The sequence below is a fragment of the Cryptomeria japonica genome, chromosome 8, assembly GCF_030272615.1.
Source record: "Cryptomeria japonica chromosome 8, Sugi_1.0, whole genome shotgun sequence".
Taxonomy (NCBI): Eukaryota; Viridiplantae; Streptophyta; class Pinopsida; order Cupressales; family Cupressaceae; genus Cryptomeria; species Cryptomeria japonica.
In genome coordinates, this window is record NC_081412.1 from 577,832,300 (window position 1) to 577,849,619 (window position 17,320).

At 35.9% G+C, this 17,320-nt stretch overlaps 1 protein-coding gene across 1 annotated transcript in view; it reads right to left on the reverse strand.

Moving 5' to 3' along the window:
• LOC131034412 (transcription initiation factor TFIID subunit 12b) overlaps nt 1-14,356 on the reverse strand; it is a 92,080-nt gene extending 77,724 nt beyond the window's left edge. Inside the window, exons 1-2 of the mRNA XM_057965885.2 lie at nt 13,259-14,356; nt 346-564 (exon numbers count right to left, since the gene is read on the reverse strand). Of these exons, the coding sequence (XP_057821868.2) occupies nt 346-564; nt 13,259-13,897 (858 nt within the window). The 5' untranslated portion in view covers nt 13,898-14,356. The remainder of the gene's footprint in view (nt 1-345; nt 565-13,258) is intronic.
• Between the last annotated feature and the right edge of the window lie 2,964 nt (nt 14,357-17,320).

The following is a 17,320-nucleotide window of genomic DNA, read 5'->3' on the forward strand; positions in this document are numbered from 1 at the left end:
ATGAACTATTCATAATACATATATCAAAATTATTATACAATAGATATGCATAAATATTGAATACTGAATATCATTTGAAGGATCCACCCAGACAAGCCGAGCCCCAATAGTCTTATAAAAAGGGCAAAAGGGCAGCACAAATAATACTTCCATTTTTTAAATTGATAAAAAAAAAGATTTGGAGGAAATAATAAATGAATATTACAAGAAATTTCAAGAAAATGCACAAATATGTATTCAATTTGATGATTTTACAAGTACACGTATTTAGATTCATCAAATAAAACAAGATAGGAAGTTGAAGACAAACAAAACACTGGCAGCTTGAAGTCTCAAAGACGGTACCTGAGGAGAAGAGAGTGCTTGCTGTTGAGGTGTAGGTGGTGATCTTAGTGGCCCTTGTGCCATTCGTTGTTGTGAATAAACAAGGGTCCCATTCATTCTATTTTGTGTGCCTGTACCAAGTGAGCTCATTAATCCAATTTGCATGCCTTGCAAGGGCTGCCCTGAAGAAACCAACTGTTGAAACTGAGAGCTCTGAATTTGTGGTTGTTTTTGCCTTACCTATAAGATACAGTTTACAACATTAACATTCTCATGATACTTATTCCATTCCACATTTTAAAATCACAGCACTTATATGTCTCAATGATCCTTAAAAATATTCCCTTTTAAGAACCAAAGTATTCTGCAATATAAGTGGCAGTTGTACCCTCTGATTCCGTATAATGACCTACTCCGTACCCATTTAAATTCAACAGTAATAAAACATGAAGGAAATGGCAAGCCCCATGCCAAGCAAGGTATCCACTACTCAAAGAAAATGACTTTCAAAACGAATTATATTACCAAAAATGGGTAGAGCAATGTCTCCAAACCCCAACCTCACCAGTTACTGTTACTGAGCACTGATGTTTTCTTGGATTAAAAAATAATAGAATTTTTTTTTTACTTTAAAAGATACAGCATTGCCGTAAAGAAGACATCACATAGTGGTATACTTTATGTTTTGACTTGCCCCATCCATAGGTTCTGTGGTAGGGCAACAGTAAGGGGTGTGAAACACTCCTGCTTCTCAGCTTCGTACAAATTTCTTAATTTAACTGCCTAATACCATGGTGGTTTAAGAATATTAAACTGAAAATTAAAGCTATCTACCATATGGATTTAAGATGCACAAGTTCTTGACCAAACTCAGACTTAGCGGAGCCAAGTGAGAATGCAATAATTTGAATGTAAACAGGTTTTTATAGCCAAAATTGATAAAAGGGAAGATTGATTATAATTGTGTTCAATTATAATATGTTACTTGATTTACCCTTGAATAACAAAGGTTCAGACAACAATTATCTAAATAACCCAGTTTAGACCTCCTAGAAATTTCCTGTAAATAGCAAGAGCATAACTACATGAATTATCAAAAGAATCAGAAATAAATAGTATATGAGAATTTAAACCCTTGCAATGATTCGTGCAATCATAATACAAAAACAACAAAGGCTCAGATCTTATGCTTGAAAATATATCATATTTATGAGTAACAACAAATGCATGAAAGAAAAACTGGCCACCATGAATTCACGAGTAAAAATTTCAAAACTTTCTAATTGCAATACTCTTCAAAACAATGTCCTTCAACTGTCTTCAAAAAACCTGATACTTCAAAAATATTCTGAATCTTATGCCTGAAAAGGGGTGATTACCAGAATCTAGCATCAAATTGGTGAACCATACAATAAGGATTTCACAACACCATAAATTTGATTTACATAATTGAAATCAATGGACACGCAACTACGGCCCTGGGGTTTAACTTATCTAATTTGTGTGTCAATTTAATACTTTGTCTCTTCATCTTCTGAACAAGCACTCATGTTCTGACCTTTTACACAGTGACAATAGCATAATTCCTAAAGATATTTGCATCTCCTTCTTATAGGGTCATTATTGTGTTCCTCTGATGTGCCATTACACTCTTGATAATCTTTCTATATTAAATAAAGTGCATATTTCTTGTCTGCCCTTTGTCAGTCTGCAATCCTGTGTTTGCAGTATCTCAAAAAATGTAATGAAACAAGCTTGTATCTTACTAAAGATCCCTAATAGATCAGTTGTGGCTTCATGATACTTTTCTTTCTATTGCTCAGTGAATTTTGCTTGTAGAGACACATCCCCTTACAGGCATTTGTTCATCTGAGTCTTTTGGAATCCATGTTGAGTACTGGTGGTTTGCACGTAACATGCCTTTGTTTCTTCCTCTTCCAATCACTTCAATTTAATTGTACTTTGAGTTTCACATATAGACATTTTGTCTTATCAGCCTTCTAGGGTTGTTGCCATGGGCTTTAATTCTCTCTGTGTTTCCTCAGCTTCATACAATGCTTTGCCAATGGCCACATTCAACTCTTGGATGTACTCTAACAGGTTCTAATCTGGGGTAACAATGCCTTGTAAATCTTGAAAGATTTTGTCTCTTTGGACTATTTATTATTTAAATCCATACTAATTTGTGATTCAAATTCTTAATGTATTGATCTGTGTCACAGGGATTGCTCAGAACTCAGACTAATTCAAACCAGATAAGAATCCCAGTCTGGGTAAAGACCGGGTTTGCCCAGAGTTCTGCCAGGGCCTGTGAATTCATCCCAAGTACATCTCAGACATGCCCAGGGCAACCCCATAGGAGGTACCTGAGGTGAGCCCACAGGCCCAGGCCAACCCAGCCCCTCAAACATCCAAGTTTTTTAATTAAAAATTGAAAAAAGGCCCTAACTAACCTAATCCTGCATTCCTTGTGCAAAATATGGTGAATTAAAAAAGTTATACTAAATCCAGGAAAAAAAATAGTGGAAACTTAAGTTTTGATCAGTTGCTTTTGACAGGACCATATTTGTCAAGGTCAGAGTTTCTGGGTATTTAGATCTATATCCATCATTACCCTTTTCATTAATTTCATACACTGCCTTTTTATGCTTTCTGTTCACAGTAGTAATTTGTTGAATCTTCGATCCTTGTATTCAAATAAATCTATCCTGCACTCTTCCATCAGAGGTCTGGATTTGTATCCTAGAATCTTCATGTCTAAAGACAACTCTTTCACCCAAGTAGGAGAGGAGTACACCATATGAGGTTGCTACACCTGAGCTGTATGTGTAGTGTGAGTGTGATGCTTGCAAGAATGTGACTATAGTTAGTAAGAGACAACTCACTTTGGAAAAATAGGTTCTATTTATCATCATCTGAGAGAATAGATTAGAATTCAGATAGAACTAAAATTTAAGTGCATTACTATGGAAGAAATACTAAAAGAATGTAGTGGAAAGGCTCTAATCTGCGGTGTTAGGGTTATGAACACTACAGAGGGTGATGAAATGCTTAGGGAAAAATCAACTGTTTAGGTGGTGTAAGGATTCGGAATTTTCCTTAAGAGAACTCTGGGTTGCATTTTCTCTGAGCAAGGATGGGTGTGATCACTTCAAAACCCCTATGGTGTCAATGGCACTTGAAATAGGACTTACATCTGCTGCACAAATAAATGTCTCAGGTTATGATGTTTTACAAGGATTAAACTATGTAGTTTTTCAGTCAAACTCATTGCCTCATATTTCATGAGAAGTGGCTCGCGGAAACCCATATCTCATGAGCATGAATGATGCACCTAGCACTCATCGCATCTAGATGACAGAACAAGGGTGAAGTATCAAGACTTCTTGGGAGGTCACCCATCCCATAATTGAAGTGTACTTCACCACAGAATTTTCCCCCAATATCAAGCCACTTAGTTTGTTACCCCATTTGCAACCATTCAGCATAAAGCCCCTCTAGATCATCCCTTGACAAGTAGGTCGTATTTTTTGTAATGTGTCAAATGATGATGCTTTACAAGGACTCAACTACATGGTTTTTGAGTCAAACTCATTGACCCATATTTCATGAGTAGTGGTTCACACAAACCCATATCTCATGAGCATGAATGGTCCACTTGCCACTCATTGCATCTAGATTATGCTCACAAGGGCAAAGCATCAAGGCTTCCGAGGAGGTCCCTTATCCGAGTCTATGCACACTTGACATGGGTTTTCCACCAAGATTAACCCGCTTAGCCCACTACCCCATTTGCAAAACCTTCAGCAAGTATTGTGCCTTATGAACCATTCATTAAAGAGCCCCTTTAGTTCACCATTGACAAGTTGGTTGTAATATCCCTTATATTATGTTCATTTATATATTTCAGATATATATATATGTGTGTGTGTGTGTGTATTCATAATTTGGTGAGTATTTTATGGATTAGTTTAATCAATTCAGTACATGATTTTTATTTATTTTTAAACAAAGGCAAAAAAGCCATATATATATATATAAGAGAGAGATACAAAATGTTTAAAGATGGCTGTTGACCAGCCAGATGCTAACCCAGATTTACCCTAACAAACCCGAAGATAGATACATGAAGTTTGGAGAAGGCTCTTGACCAGCCAGATGATAATCCAAATTCGCCACAACAAAATCATCCTATACCCATCAAACAAAATACCTGAAACTAACCCATCCATGGAATACATTCAAAATTGGGATTGAGTACCCAGATTACATATGCAACGATACAAAAAGAAGACAACCCTATCCATCATTCTTCCGTTACATCTCCCCGCCTGACATCGTTTTCATCCTGCATGTCCAAGGGCTCACCATGCAGGTCATGTGGATGTACATTTGATTGTCGCAGACGAACAACAGGCTGAGCAGCAAATGGACGAGGGTGGGAGGAATTTGCAGTATCCTGTGCAGCCTGGGGTGGAGCGACCGAAGGGTTCTTGGCCTTTGAATATGAGCCATGCGAGCAGAGGCCCTGGTGCAGGAGCACCTAGGAGGCTCATGAAGATCAATATCTTTTGCTTTTGTGTTTTTTTCATGTTTCTATGATGTAATAAGGTCATGTGGACCATCTCATACTGTTTGATCATGATGTAAGGCCTTGATGCCATTTTTGTGCATTGTAACCTAACAGGACCTAGTTGGTCAACTGTGGTCAAACGTCATCCAGATGTGGAAATGGGGTGACACCATTAGAAATCATGTTTTGAGGCATATATGGCCTAGATGTAATGGATGTAGGGTGTTTTGGAAGTTTTTGGGTACCCATGTAAAATTTGTAAAAAGTTGCACGAGCAGCTTTGCAACTTTTGTTGTCAAGTTGACAACATTTTGTGCAAATTTGTAAACCAACAGCTATTTGGTTCAAAAGGTGGTTATACCCGGTTGGTCAGTTGTATATGGGCCTATATAAGCCTCTTCCACACTAAGGCAAGGTTGTTGAAACATTTTTGAAGAATTGGCAATACAAACATCTCTGTTTTCCTTGGATTTTGCAGCAAACACATGTGACAGTCCTTTGATTCTCTTTTGTACGGATTGGTGCAGACACAATATGAACTTGGAATGTTAGAGCACTGAGTTAACTTCCTTCTCCGAGTGGTTTGAAGTGTTTTTGTGCAGTTTGGAGGGAGATCCATTCATTTCTTTCCTACCGGGTCAGCAAACCCTCTTAAACCTAGGGTTTTGGACAAATGTGGCTATAACTTGACATTCCCTGATCTAAAAATCAAATCTCTTGGGGGAATGTCAAGTCTACAAGTGTATTATAGGATTTTGGAGGTTTCAGAGATGGTCGTGAAGAATGGAGGAAGAACCAAGCAATTTTAACCTGGCATCCTCATGTAACAGGTTATGTAATTGACTGAGTTTTGTGAGCTGGGCAGAATTGTAAGTGTTTGGACCCCAAATGTTGGTGGATTTGGTGGTTTGGAGGTTGTTAGAAGGTGTTCCAAGTGGTGGCTTGGTTGTTTGATCAATCTAAAGGGTAGTTGCTTTGTAAAAGTGACCTAATTGGGGCTCTAGGGCTAGTAGGGCAGCATTAGTCCTCATAGGAAGTCCAAGACATCAAGGGTTGAATTTGTGGTATGTTTTTAACCTTGTTGAATGATGTCATTTCATGTAAACAAATTGTGTTCACTTCTTTTTTGATTGGGTGTATTGGGACCGCCTACCGTGGAAGGGCTACTAGGCCTAATTGATGCCTAAGTTGTGATAAACCTTAGCAAGAAGGTTGTGGTCAATCACAACTCATTTGGGGTCTGCAAAGGTTGTTCTAAGCATTTTCAAAGGGTTCCCTAATCACTGCCATTGTTCTTCATACTGTGTCCAAGTATGACTAGTGAGTGTGTGTTAAAGCCTAGGAGGGTTAAGGCTTAGAATTGTATGATGAGTTGTCCATCATACCTTGAATGCTTCCACTGATGTTCAGAGTCTTGTGTAGGGTCTGAGATTGTTGAGAGTCTGATTTCAAATTGGTCCCATCAGTTTGGGTTGTGTTCAAGAAGTTGTCTTGTCAAACTCAATCCTTCACAAGGCTTTGCATCAGGCCCTAGGTGGCTGAGGAGTGTCATCCTCATGCTCATGGTCGAGCAGGTCTAGGATAGCCATAACTCCGGATCTTACTCTGTCTACCATCTCGTCCCCCATGGCAAGGAAGTGCCTGTAGATGACCGCCTACAGAAAGCTAAGATCCTGCGACTCCAAGGTATCCTTGGCAGCATTATAAATGGAAACATACACACAGCCTTTAAGAAGGAAATGACAGGGGAAAAGACCCCCAATATGACCCTAACCCGCCACAAATCATAGTTTTGAACAGCTGTGAGAACTTATTATCTTGCAGGAAAACCCCCTTAACCAGTTTTTGTGCAAAAATCTGGAGCTTATACAAAGACTGGAGAAAATCAAAGACATCAGAGAGGAAGATAGAAACAATTTGTGAGGGACCCACCGCGACTGTGGAAGCAGAGTTTCATCGCTGATTACACACTTGATGCTCTTCCTGAATTGGGGACAATGCATCCTGAACGTCTGGATCAAATGGTTGTCGGAAATCTCCCTAGAAAACGGCAGTTCCCAATCAAGAACCAGTAGCAGCAGACGATAATTCTGTGGAAGATATTCTCTATGCGCCTTGCTACAATCTCTGCAAAGTCTCGGCCAAGTATTAATCTCCCCCTCGTCATCAGAAGGATGGTCATGAAATACATGGTGAGCCATGGGAATTAGCTGCAACAAAGAAACAGATAGAAGGGCGGAGCAAGCACTAACCCACCCTTGACCGCAGCGAAGGAACATTCAATTGTGGTGCAAATGCCTAGAAAAATTATTATAACCCAAATTAATATTAAAGAATTATCCATAATAATTATTATAATTATTCCCAAATTAATATTAAAGAATTATCCACAAATTATTATTGACAAAGTTATCCACAATTAATATTAAAAGAGTTATCCACAATTTACAATTAACTAAATATTGTATTATTTACAATTAATATAAATTTATTACCAGGTGCATTACATATTATCATTAATAGAATTATTCACAAATTACTATTACATATATCAAATTTATTTGTTATTAATGCACCGGTATGTATTTAGGAATAATATGTTGCATTGAATAGACATGACCCAAGGGACAGCGGTCCAAGGAATCATGTCTTTTTAGAAGAGTCAGCAAATCGGGGGCTTTAAAATACGATTGACCCCTCTCCCTCCAATATACACGGGAAAGTAAGACAAGGAGTATACGGAAGGAAAGATAGGGAGGAAATAAGGTAAGACCAAAATAGAAATGTCAGCAGTCACAAGCAAAATCCTTACGGATATGGATGAACGGATATAGGACTGGTAACATTGTAATACTGCCAGTACAATTTGCTATTGTTAATAGCATTTAATATTGTTAATATAATTTAATATGGTTAAGACAATTCAGTACTGTTAATACAAATTAATACTATTGCTATTAATACAACTTAATATTGTTAATACAATTCAATATTGTTAAAACACAACTCACTTCTGTTAAGAACATAATAAAACCTATTAATATAGTATAACATAAGGAGACAAAATAACATAATAAGGTTAGCGTAATCTAAAGCTAATGTTGTTAATAAAATCTGGTATAATACTGCCAATATAGTATGACATTGTCAATGTAATACTATATTCATAATGTAATATAATATAAAGTAGAAGGTGATCCCAAAAAGGGGACATTACATTGGTGGTATTTTTCGCAGTGTGTCAAATATCTCAGCTATAGAAGCTTGGACTTGCAAAGGTGACTGTAACAATTCAATAAAGAACAATAAACTCCGTTCACTTTTAGGTATTGTATATACAATTGTGGGCATTGTAGGTATAGATGGAAGAGGGATTGAAAAGAAAATGACCCAGGCTGAAATATAAGATAAAGCAGAAAATGCAGGGGATGCATGTGCATGCTCAAATGGAGTTGTATTACAACAAGTAACCTGATATGGAACTCTCCTAGATGTTGAGCTTGAGTTTGCCATAGCCAGGTCAGTCATGCTTGGCACAATCAACACCATGCCAAACCCTAGAGTTGGTTGCAAGGAATTGGGACTTGATAGTCTTTGCACAGGCAATGAAGCTAATGCTCAGATCAACATTATTGTATTTGTAGTTCAACATTACTGTAATTGTAGTTGTTCTGCTTGAACCAACAGGATCATTCCTTTGCAGTTTTGTTGCATTCATGTTAGTACTAGTGCATAGTTCTCAACAATCTTGTGGATTTCTTCATCTTGATGGCACCCATATTGATAAGATAATTGACTCAGACAGTAAAAAAAATTTAAAGTTGGCAACAGATTATCTGGTTTAGCCATAGTTCAGCAATACAAAGTTAAAACTATGGATACGCTTGCATTATTTTGAAGCATTTGGGTATTTTTGAAACCTCATATTTCCAATTTTCATAGGAAAGTCATGATACATACCCAAGTGAGATAGTTTTAGAGCTCTTGTTGCTCCATCAAACATCTAGCAGGATAACTCTTTTAGAATTAATCTGTCTGGTACATATTTTAGAAATACATTTGGGGTTACCATAGTAACTTCCAAACTGAGAAATGTATGGGGTAGGTACAAGAATCGATCACCCAATTGTTCCACCACTTGTCTTATCAGACTTAAAATACTGAGACTTTCTTCTCTAAAAATCAATAAGTACAATTTTATAGTAGACCAGAAATCCAGAAGCAATGCAGCTGATCTCTATGTCTCAAGAATACTGAACAATAAGCATGTATGGGATCTCTACACTGTGGAGTTCATGGAAGCAACTGTAGACACCTAAAAATGGTCAACGCTTGCGGAGTCATACTTTAACATTTGCGCATTGCCTCATTTTAGGTTTTTGCGTCGCATTAACATTTCTCATATGATTCGTACTTGGTCTTTATCATTTGCGAGCATCGAGTCATTCTTCTACATTCTTCATTCGTCTCGCTTTCGAATTTGGTCTTGTTGACAACGCTCTCCAGTCATGATTTTGATCAATTTTATCCTGTCGCATCAATGTGCGTGCTAATTTGTCATCATTTTGGACATCATCAATCCTAATTAGGGTTTTGTCCTCTTATCAATCTTGTCGATTTGTCATCAATCCTTATCGTTTTCAATTTTGTCATTTTGCGATCGATTTGTCGTCGATCGTTGTCATGTTTAATCTTGTCATTTTGCGATCGATTTGTCATCGATCGTGGTCATTTTCAATCCTGTCGTCTTGCAATCTATTTTGTCATCGATCCTTGTCCTCTTGTCAATTTTGTCATCTTGCGATAAATTTATCATCGATCGTTGTCTGTCTCAATTATGTCAATTTGGATCAATTAGTCATTGTTCCTCGTCAATTGGCGCATTTATCAATCAAATCATTTATCACATTGGTCCTTTGTTAATCAGAATCATGACCGAGTCAATTATCTTTCATCAAGACCTAATTCATCTTCTAGGGTTTTGTGATTTAATCATTTAACCTTGTTTGTCATTTCTCTCTCTAGGATTAATAAATTATTTATTTATCCTAGGTCTTCTTGTCACAATTAAATGTTCATTTAATTGGCTAATTATTCCTCTTTGTGAATTAATTAATAAATGAAAGATTATTAATTAATTTACCTAATTTCTAATTTTCATCAATTCCTAATTTCTTAATTCCTCTTTTTCTAATTTTCTAATTTTTTTCAATTTCCTCCTATTTCTCTCCTAAATTCATGGGAATGACATAGAAATTTATCATAATTTGTCATAATTGACAATCAATCAATTCTTGACATAGAAATTTGTCATAAATTGTCATAAATTATCAATCAACAAATTTTGCATAGAAAGTGCATAATTTGTCATAATTTGTCATAATTGACATAATTGATTTGCAATTTCCATTTGAATTGAATCATGCTAATTTGATCATCTCTCCAATTTGTCTATAAATTGGATGAATTTCTTCAATCAAATCCCCTAATCAGATTATCAAAGTTCTTATCAATCACATTTCGAGTACTCTTGATCAATTATCTTGTCTACTTGCTTTCAATCATGTATGTGCACTTGTAGGTGAGATCCACAACCAAACTATTTGAAGAGGAAAGAAGAACAATGGAGCCGCATGAAGGAAGCATTCATATCCACATATGGTTTGCATAGTATTTACTTTTGAATGTTTTATCTTTATGTCTTTATTGAGTGTGTTTTAGGGTAGATCATTGCATTTTAAGCTTTTGTGATTGAGCTAATGATTAATGTTGATATTGTTTGTGATGATTCCTAATTTCCTAAGCTACAGCAACAATTCTTAACTGAAACTATTACAAGCACATAGGCAATCTATCAGATTAGATACCATATAAAACCCAGATTTTCAATTTAATATTTATTGATTCTGTTTTTACGTAGAATGAGACAATCTGCCCATTGAATATTGTTCATTTGTCCCAAACTTCATATAGCAGAGAAACCCATCCTTGATCTGCATCCATAGTATCCAGGGGCGCCTGTTAGTTTACACATTATGGTAATGGCATTTCTCAGATCTGCTTAGACATTTCTTAATATATCACTTTGGAGGTTTTAATGGCTTCAAGGTGAGTACAGAATCATACCATTACTCCAAAATATTTTGAATATCATTCTTCATTGAAAATTCATTAAGCCATGCAGTTTGTGTTCCTTTTTATAATTTGGATATTTGTAAATGACATGCAAACATTGGCCATTTAATGCTATTACCATTTCGATCATTATGGTCCCAAAAAAAAGAATTGACTTTTGCAATAAGTTATCATCTCTGAGCATGAAAAATGTCAGTGTGAGCAGATCGTGTTCTTCACCACCATTAACATCTCAGGATCCAAGCAATCTCCATGGCATTTTTCTAATGAAAATATAAGTGGGTATAGTGCTGCTTACTGCATGTATCGGGAGTCAACCCTGTATCTCCGATTACTTGAGGTGAAGGATTCGGATCTGGCTAAACAGGGTTAGCACAAACAGATGCAAAATCCCTCTTAGTTATGGTGTAACTCAGTGTGAAACTCTGACCAAAATCAGTTCAGGATTATTGAAGATAAAACTTCTCTAGATTGAAAAAACTCAGGATGAAGACTGCCTTATTACCAACTCTGAGGAAGACAACTAATGGTAAAGCAGCTTAATTTCATTCAAAGTGGCTCAGAACTAATTTTAAAAATCTCATTAAATGTGTGAAACCTGTAAGGATTGAAAATTAAATATTTAAAGAACAAAAAGGTTATTTTGAATTTTTATACAAAACCCTAATTTGACAAAATCAAGGTAAAATTGAACAATTAAAAACAAAGGGTTCAAGGGTAAATGCACATCAACCAAAAAATTTCCACGGTTTCACACAATGCAGGGATGTGTCTTCATCAGGTGCCTCCACAAGGCCACAGGGTTTCACTAAGCTTCTGGTCTATTACGTGCTTAATGCGCTCATGGCTTTGACATATGCCAACAAGTGCTGCCATTATGCACAATGATAAAAGGGTGTTTGTTTAACATGGCACTGTTCCACTAATCTACAAAAGAACTTGCTGATGTGACTGATGTGGGCATTTGTCTCAATCCTGTGCATCGTTGGACTCGCAAGAATTTGGTATTTCTTCATTCCACTTGAAAACCTCTGTGGTGTTGCAAGGAGATGTGATGGTGACACTTTGTCACTATATCCTTCACCGAGTTCAAAGATTCATAAAGACAGACTATGGCATCACTTCAAACAAAATGTAATTCTTGAAACTATGAAGATCCAAAACAAAGCATTAGGAAAAAGTTACGAACTTGAAAAAAGATTATTAAAATCATCTCAATTGGAAATATACATAGGATCAGAATCAAAATCACAAGAAAACAAAGAAGAAAAAGTAAAATTGCAGCTTACAATCAACTTGGAAAAAGTGGAAATTTAAAAGAAAGAAGTGGACCTAATGTCAGAATTTGCATAAGTTTGTAGAGACAGGTTCATCTGTATTACTTACTAATCTGAAATGGTTTCAGATATCTTATTGAGAAGGCTATATGTGACAACTTGTTGAAACCTTACTAGTGGCCTATTAAAATTAAAACTTGTTATGTTAGCCTCATATATATCATCATGCATTATCAATGGTTACATTCTCTGAAATAATTTCTCCACTGAAACCTTGATGTGGTTCATAATGTCATTTACTACTTCCTGGACTTGTAAATACAAAATGCAAAAAATAGATAAGAAACCCAAAATGCTGGTATAAATTCATACACAGTAGCCCTCCCTGCAGGATTCTAAGGCAAACTGGTAAGGCCCAAAAGTTTAAACCAGTACAGTCTATTCGTCTAAAATTTTCTTTTTGGAAAGAAAAGGGAGCTCCAATTTAGGGAAAAGAAGATAAAAAACTGAATTGGATTTTTATGGTTTACTGTTTCTACCCTGCTATTTTATTCAGTGATTTTTGCTACCTCTATTTCCAGAATTATAAAAACCTGTCTTAACTTGTTTTTCAAACAACCAGATTCTTTTGCCGAAGCTGTCTAACAAATTGTTGAAAGTTTGAAATAAAACAAGTTTAAATGAGTGTTTTCTGGATTGAACAGAACATTCTTCAATTAATGACCCAAGGAATGGCACTAATGACGAAAAGCATCATATAAACATAAACTTCATGTGGAATATGAGAATAACAAAAATATTTAAAATTTTGAATCGCAGGGGATTAATTACACCATATCAGAGGGCTTGCCCTTGATGGTTCAAAGCATCACACGAACATTAAATTTGTGGAAAACAAGCAAACAGCAAAAATATCAATAAAAATTAAATTGCAGGAGATTCCACCTACCTGTTGTGACAGGAATTGGGATTGAAAATTAGAAAGCTGACCAGCCTGTCCTGAGAGCATTGAAATGTGACCGGGGCCTTGACCTTGCCCCATCATAGCAGACCTTGTCAATCCACTCAATTGTTGTTGCTGCTGCTGATGTTGTAAAGGGTGACTGAATGGCAACTGAGAATGCCCATATATTGTAGGAGACCTCGATGAATTGTACTGCTGTGATGGGTTGATGCGAGGAACTGAAGCCGATCGATGCATAACTCCTGTTGGGGAATGATTGGCATTGGAGCCCATGTTCTGTTGAGCAGAAGTAGACGAAAGCATCATCATCTGCTGTTGCTGTCTAAGTTTTTGGCTTGTAATCGGAGACGGTCCTTGTCCTTGTACCAAACCTTGTTGGAAATTGTTCAGCCCTATGTTTTGGGTCATCTGACCCTGATTGGACGGCAACTGTCCTTGATTGGAGGACGCCTGAATGGGGTTCGAAATGGGGTTGAGCTGAGCTGAAGCACCAATGGCTGAGTCCACCCCTGGGCTGCCTACTACTGAATTGGGTATCATGGTGGTACCAGTAGCTGTGACAGGGTTGCAGACTTGCGGCCCGCCTTGGTTTAAAATATTTTGTTGAGGAGATTCCCCACTCATATTTTTCGGTTGAAATTCAATTGGACTGGAACTGCATCAATGCTCTACAGACCCACTTCCAGTCTGTGCAAAAACTAGCGTCCCCGTTTCAACTGATTCCAAAACCCAGTATACCCATTTCAGGTGTTAACAAAATCCTGCATACCCACTTCAGCTGTTTTCAAAAATATTGGATGCGCATCTCCAGTCTTATAAAGATATTGCGTACTCATTTCCTACTGTTCTGTCGAGATTCAATCACGTAATGCACTGTTCACAAAATCATGGATATACACTTCAACTGTTTTCAGAGTAGCATTACCCGATTCAATTTTTACACCATCGTCTATTTCCTTTTCCTCCTGCTTTACGAGAATTCAATATTGTATAGGTATACATCTTTCCACGTATAAAAATTCAATCTAGCATGTACCCATTACCAAATAAAAATTTACACAACTTGTTTACAACGATCTTTGTTCGGATTGGTCAAACTAAACTAAATTTGACATTGTAGATGGGTTGGGAAGGTTCTGTTTACTCTCGATTTGAGGCACTAGGCCTGAACGTTTTTAAATACCGATTTGTTATTTTTTTTATTTTATTTGTTTTAATATGTATATAGCATTAAATAATATACTTTTATGTGAAGTTAAGATTTTTTTTTATATTAATTTTTTTTACATATAATTTTTTAATTATTTGTTTATCACATTTATTATGTATCTATTTTTATTTAGTCATTTGCTATCTAAATTTGTTAGGACAAGTTTACAATCACATGGAGTAACATTATAATTGTGAATTTGTCCCTCTCCAATTTAAACTTCAAATTTGGTTAACTGACCCTCTTCACTCTTCTACATAGAGCCAACTAAACAAACATTTGGTGCAACTTGATGTTATGTGCTAGTATTTAAAGACATTTAATGTATTCATCCTAATCTACTCAAGCATTCAAAACTAAATCCTTATAAGATATTAGAATAATAAATAATGACATATTTCAATTTGATGCAATCAAAAGTTTCAAGAATTTACTTAGGTGCTTGCCTACTCAAATTCTAAGGATTGATATAGACTAAAGCCCCTTTAGTGTAATAACATAACCCTTTAAAAATAGATTTACATATTGCATATTCTCAAAAATGCAAAAATAAAAATAGCAAAAAGTCACACATCACGGGAATTTATAGAAAAAAACATTGTTGATTACTAAATTGAATCCAAAGCACAAGGGTAACTACATGGTAATGAATTTCTCCCGAACCCAAAACTTTTCTTTTGACAAAACAAAAATTCTAGAGAGGTCATCGGTAGAGAGGCAATATTTCTAGGATTGCATTCACGTAGAATATAATATCTTATCCATTTAGCATCATTTTTTTATTATTAAGCTACATGCCACCCTCTTTAACATTCAAATTTGTACTTTAGTATTTAAAATTTGTACTTTAGTATTCAAATATTTAAATGTTCTATTTCAATTTTCGTCGTTGATGCTCATGTATGTGCATTTTATTGGATGAACCTAGATCAAATCTAAAGAAAGAGTATTTTCCTTTTTCATTTTCATGAACTTATCAAGTAGAGTTTTACAGTATATTAAAAAATTTAAATCTATAATTATTTTTCTGAGACAACATCTTATTTTTTAATCTACCCTTCATTTTTACACCATTGGGCTTTATTCATATATCTTTTTTTTCTAATAGGGTTTGTGTGTTCTATTGGGTATATTTTTCGTCCTTCATACTTGTCCTGGCAACCACATTATGGTTTTATTTTTAGATCCAATATGTCATTAATATTTCTGTTTTTTTGGCTTGTTAATGGGTCGTTGTGGGCTAATCCATCTTCACACAAGGAAAAAGGGGTTGAATGTACTAAACCAAAAGCTGGGTGGATTAAAGTTAGTTTCGATGGAGCTTTTAGGGAAATCCACGACTATCTGAAGTAGAGTGTGTGTTTAGGGACAAGCAAGGTAATTTATTAGCTATTGGAGCTCAAAAATTCTAGAATGGGACTAATAATGATGTCGAAGTCAATGAGGCATTAATGGAAATCACATTGGCAAGCAAGTTTTTGATATCCAATTTACACATGGAGAATAATTCTCAAATTATAGTCAATGGTATTGCAAAAGGTGAAACACTGAATTGGAAGATTAAGAAGATGATAAAGATTATAAGGGCAAAATAAAACCATTTTTTTAATTTTTTAATTTCTTATATTAAGAGGGACAAGAATAAGATGGCAGACATCTTATCGAAATGGGCAATTACACTTAATGAAAATAATGCTGAGTTTTGGTGTCTAGACTTATGAAATCTGCAGCTCAAGGCTTAAGAGATATGAGAGGAAGGTTGAAGTGATGTGGATTTAAAGGTGGTGATGGATGAGCGTCCGCTATGTGTGTGCAAGCTCATTGGTGAGAAATTGGGTGTTTTAATTATATTTGTAAATGCTCATTCATTAGTATCCAATTTTTGGAATGTGCTCTTTCCTAGGTGCTAGAAAATTGGAGGGTATTTGTTGGAAATATTGCATCATAAGATGCATAATTATTTATGTTGCAATTTGTTAAATAAGTTTATATAATAGTTATATGAGTTTTTGTATAAAATTGCAATATTTAAGAGTTGAGTTTTAGCAAATCCTATATGCAAATGTAATGAACGAAATAGTATATTGAAGCATTGTTATCCATGCATACAATTAGTAGCTTCTATGACTGTCATATTTTCAATATTGCCGGCGACTCCGTTGGTCTGTGGTCTAAGTTAATTATCGAGCTCCATCGATCCACAGGATAGTGCATTGGAACAACCTTATTGGTCACTGGTTTGCCCGAGAGTTTCATTGGTAGGTTTATCTTTATTGCAGATGAGTTTCTATTTCTCGGGGTTGATATTTTCTGCAGAGGTGGGTTCCCTAGATTGTTTTTGAATGCCTATGTTATTTTGCCCGATAAGCTTTGGACAGTGATCTTTATATTGTCTCACAAGCTTGTTTACAAGAGATTTTCTTGTATTTCATTGTTTAGGGCATGTTGATTGGTCATTATTCACCTATCTTACTCGTCACATTCCCTTAGTGGAGACATTATTTTGCTATATCAATTTGGCAGAGTTCTTATTTGATTGCAAAGGATTCCAAATCGCCTATAATCCCTACTAGCAGGGTTTCAGTTGTTATAATTGTGGCCTACATACTGTTTGGTGGTGCCTTACCACTTTGTGCAGATCTAAACACATTGTCAACCCAACTTCCTTTCGCATCATTCAATGGAAGACGAAATCGGTACTCATGGGACAGTAAGTTTTGATGTTGGATTTGTGATCGTCGTGGCTTCAAATCCCATGGATGTCATCAAGATGTGGATAATGAACATGAAGTCGGATCCTAGCCTGATCAGAAGAAAATTTGAAAAATATTATTATA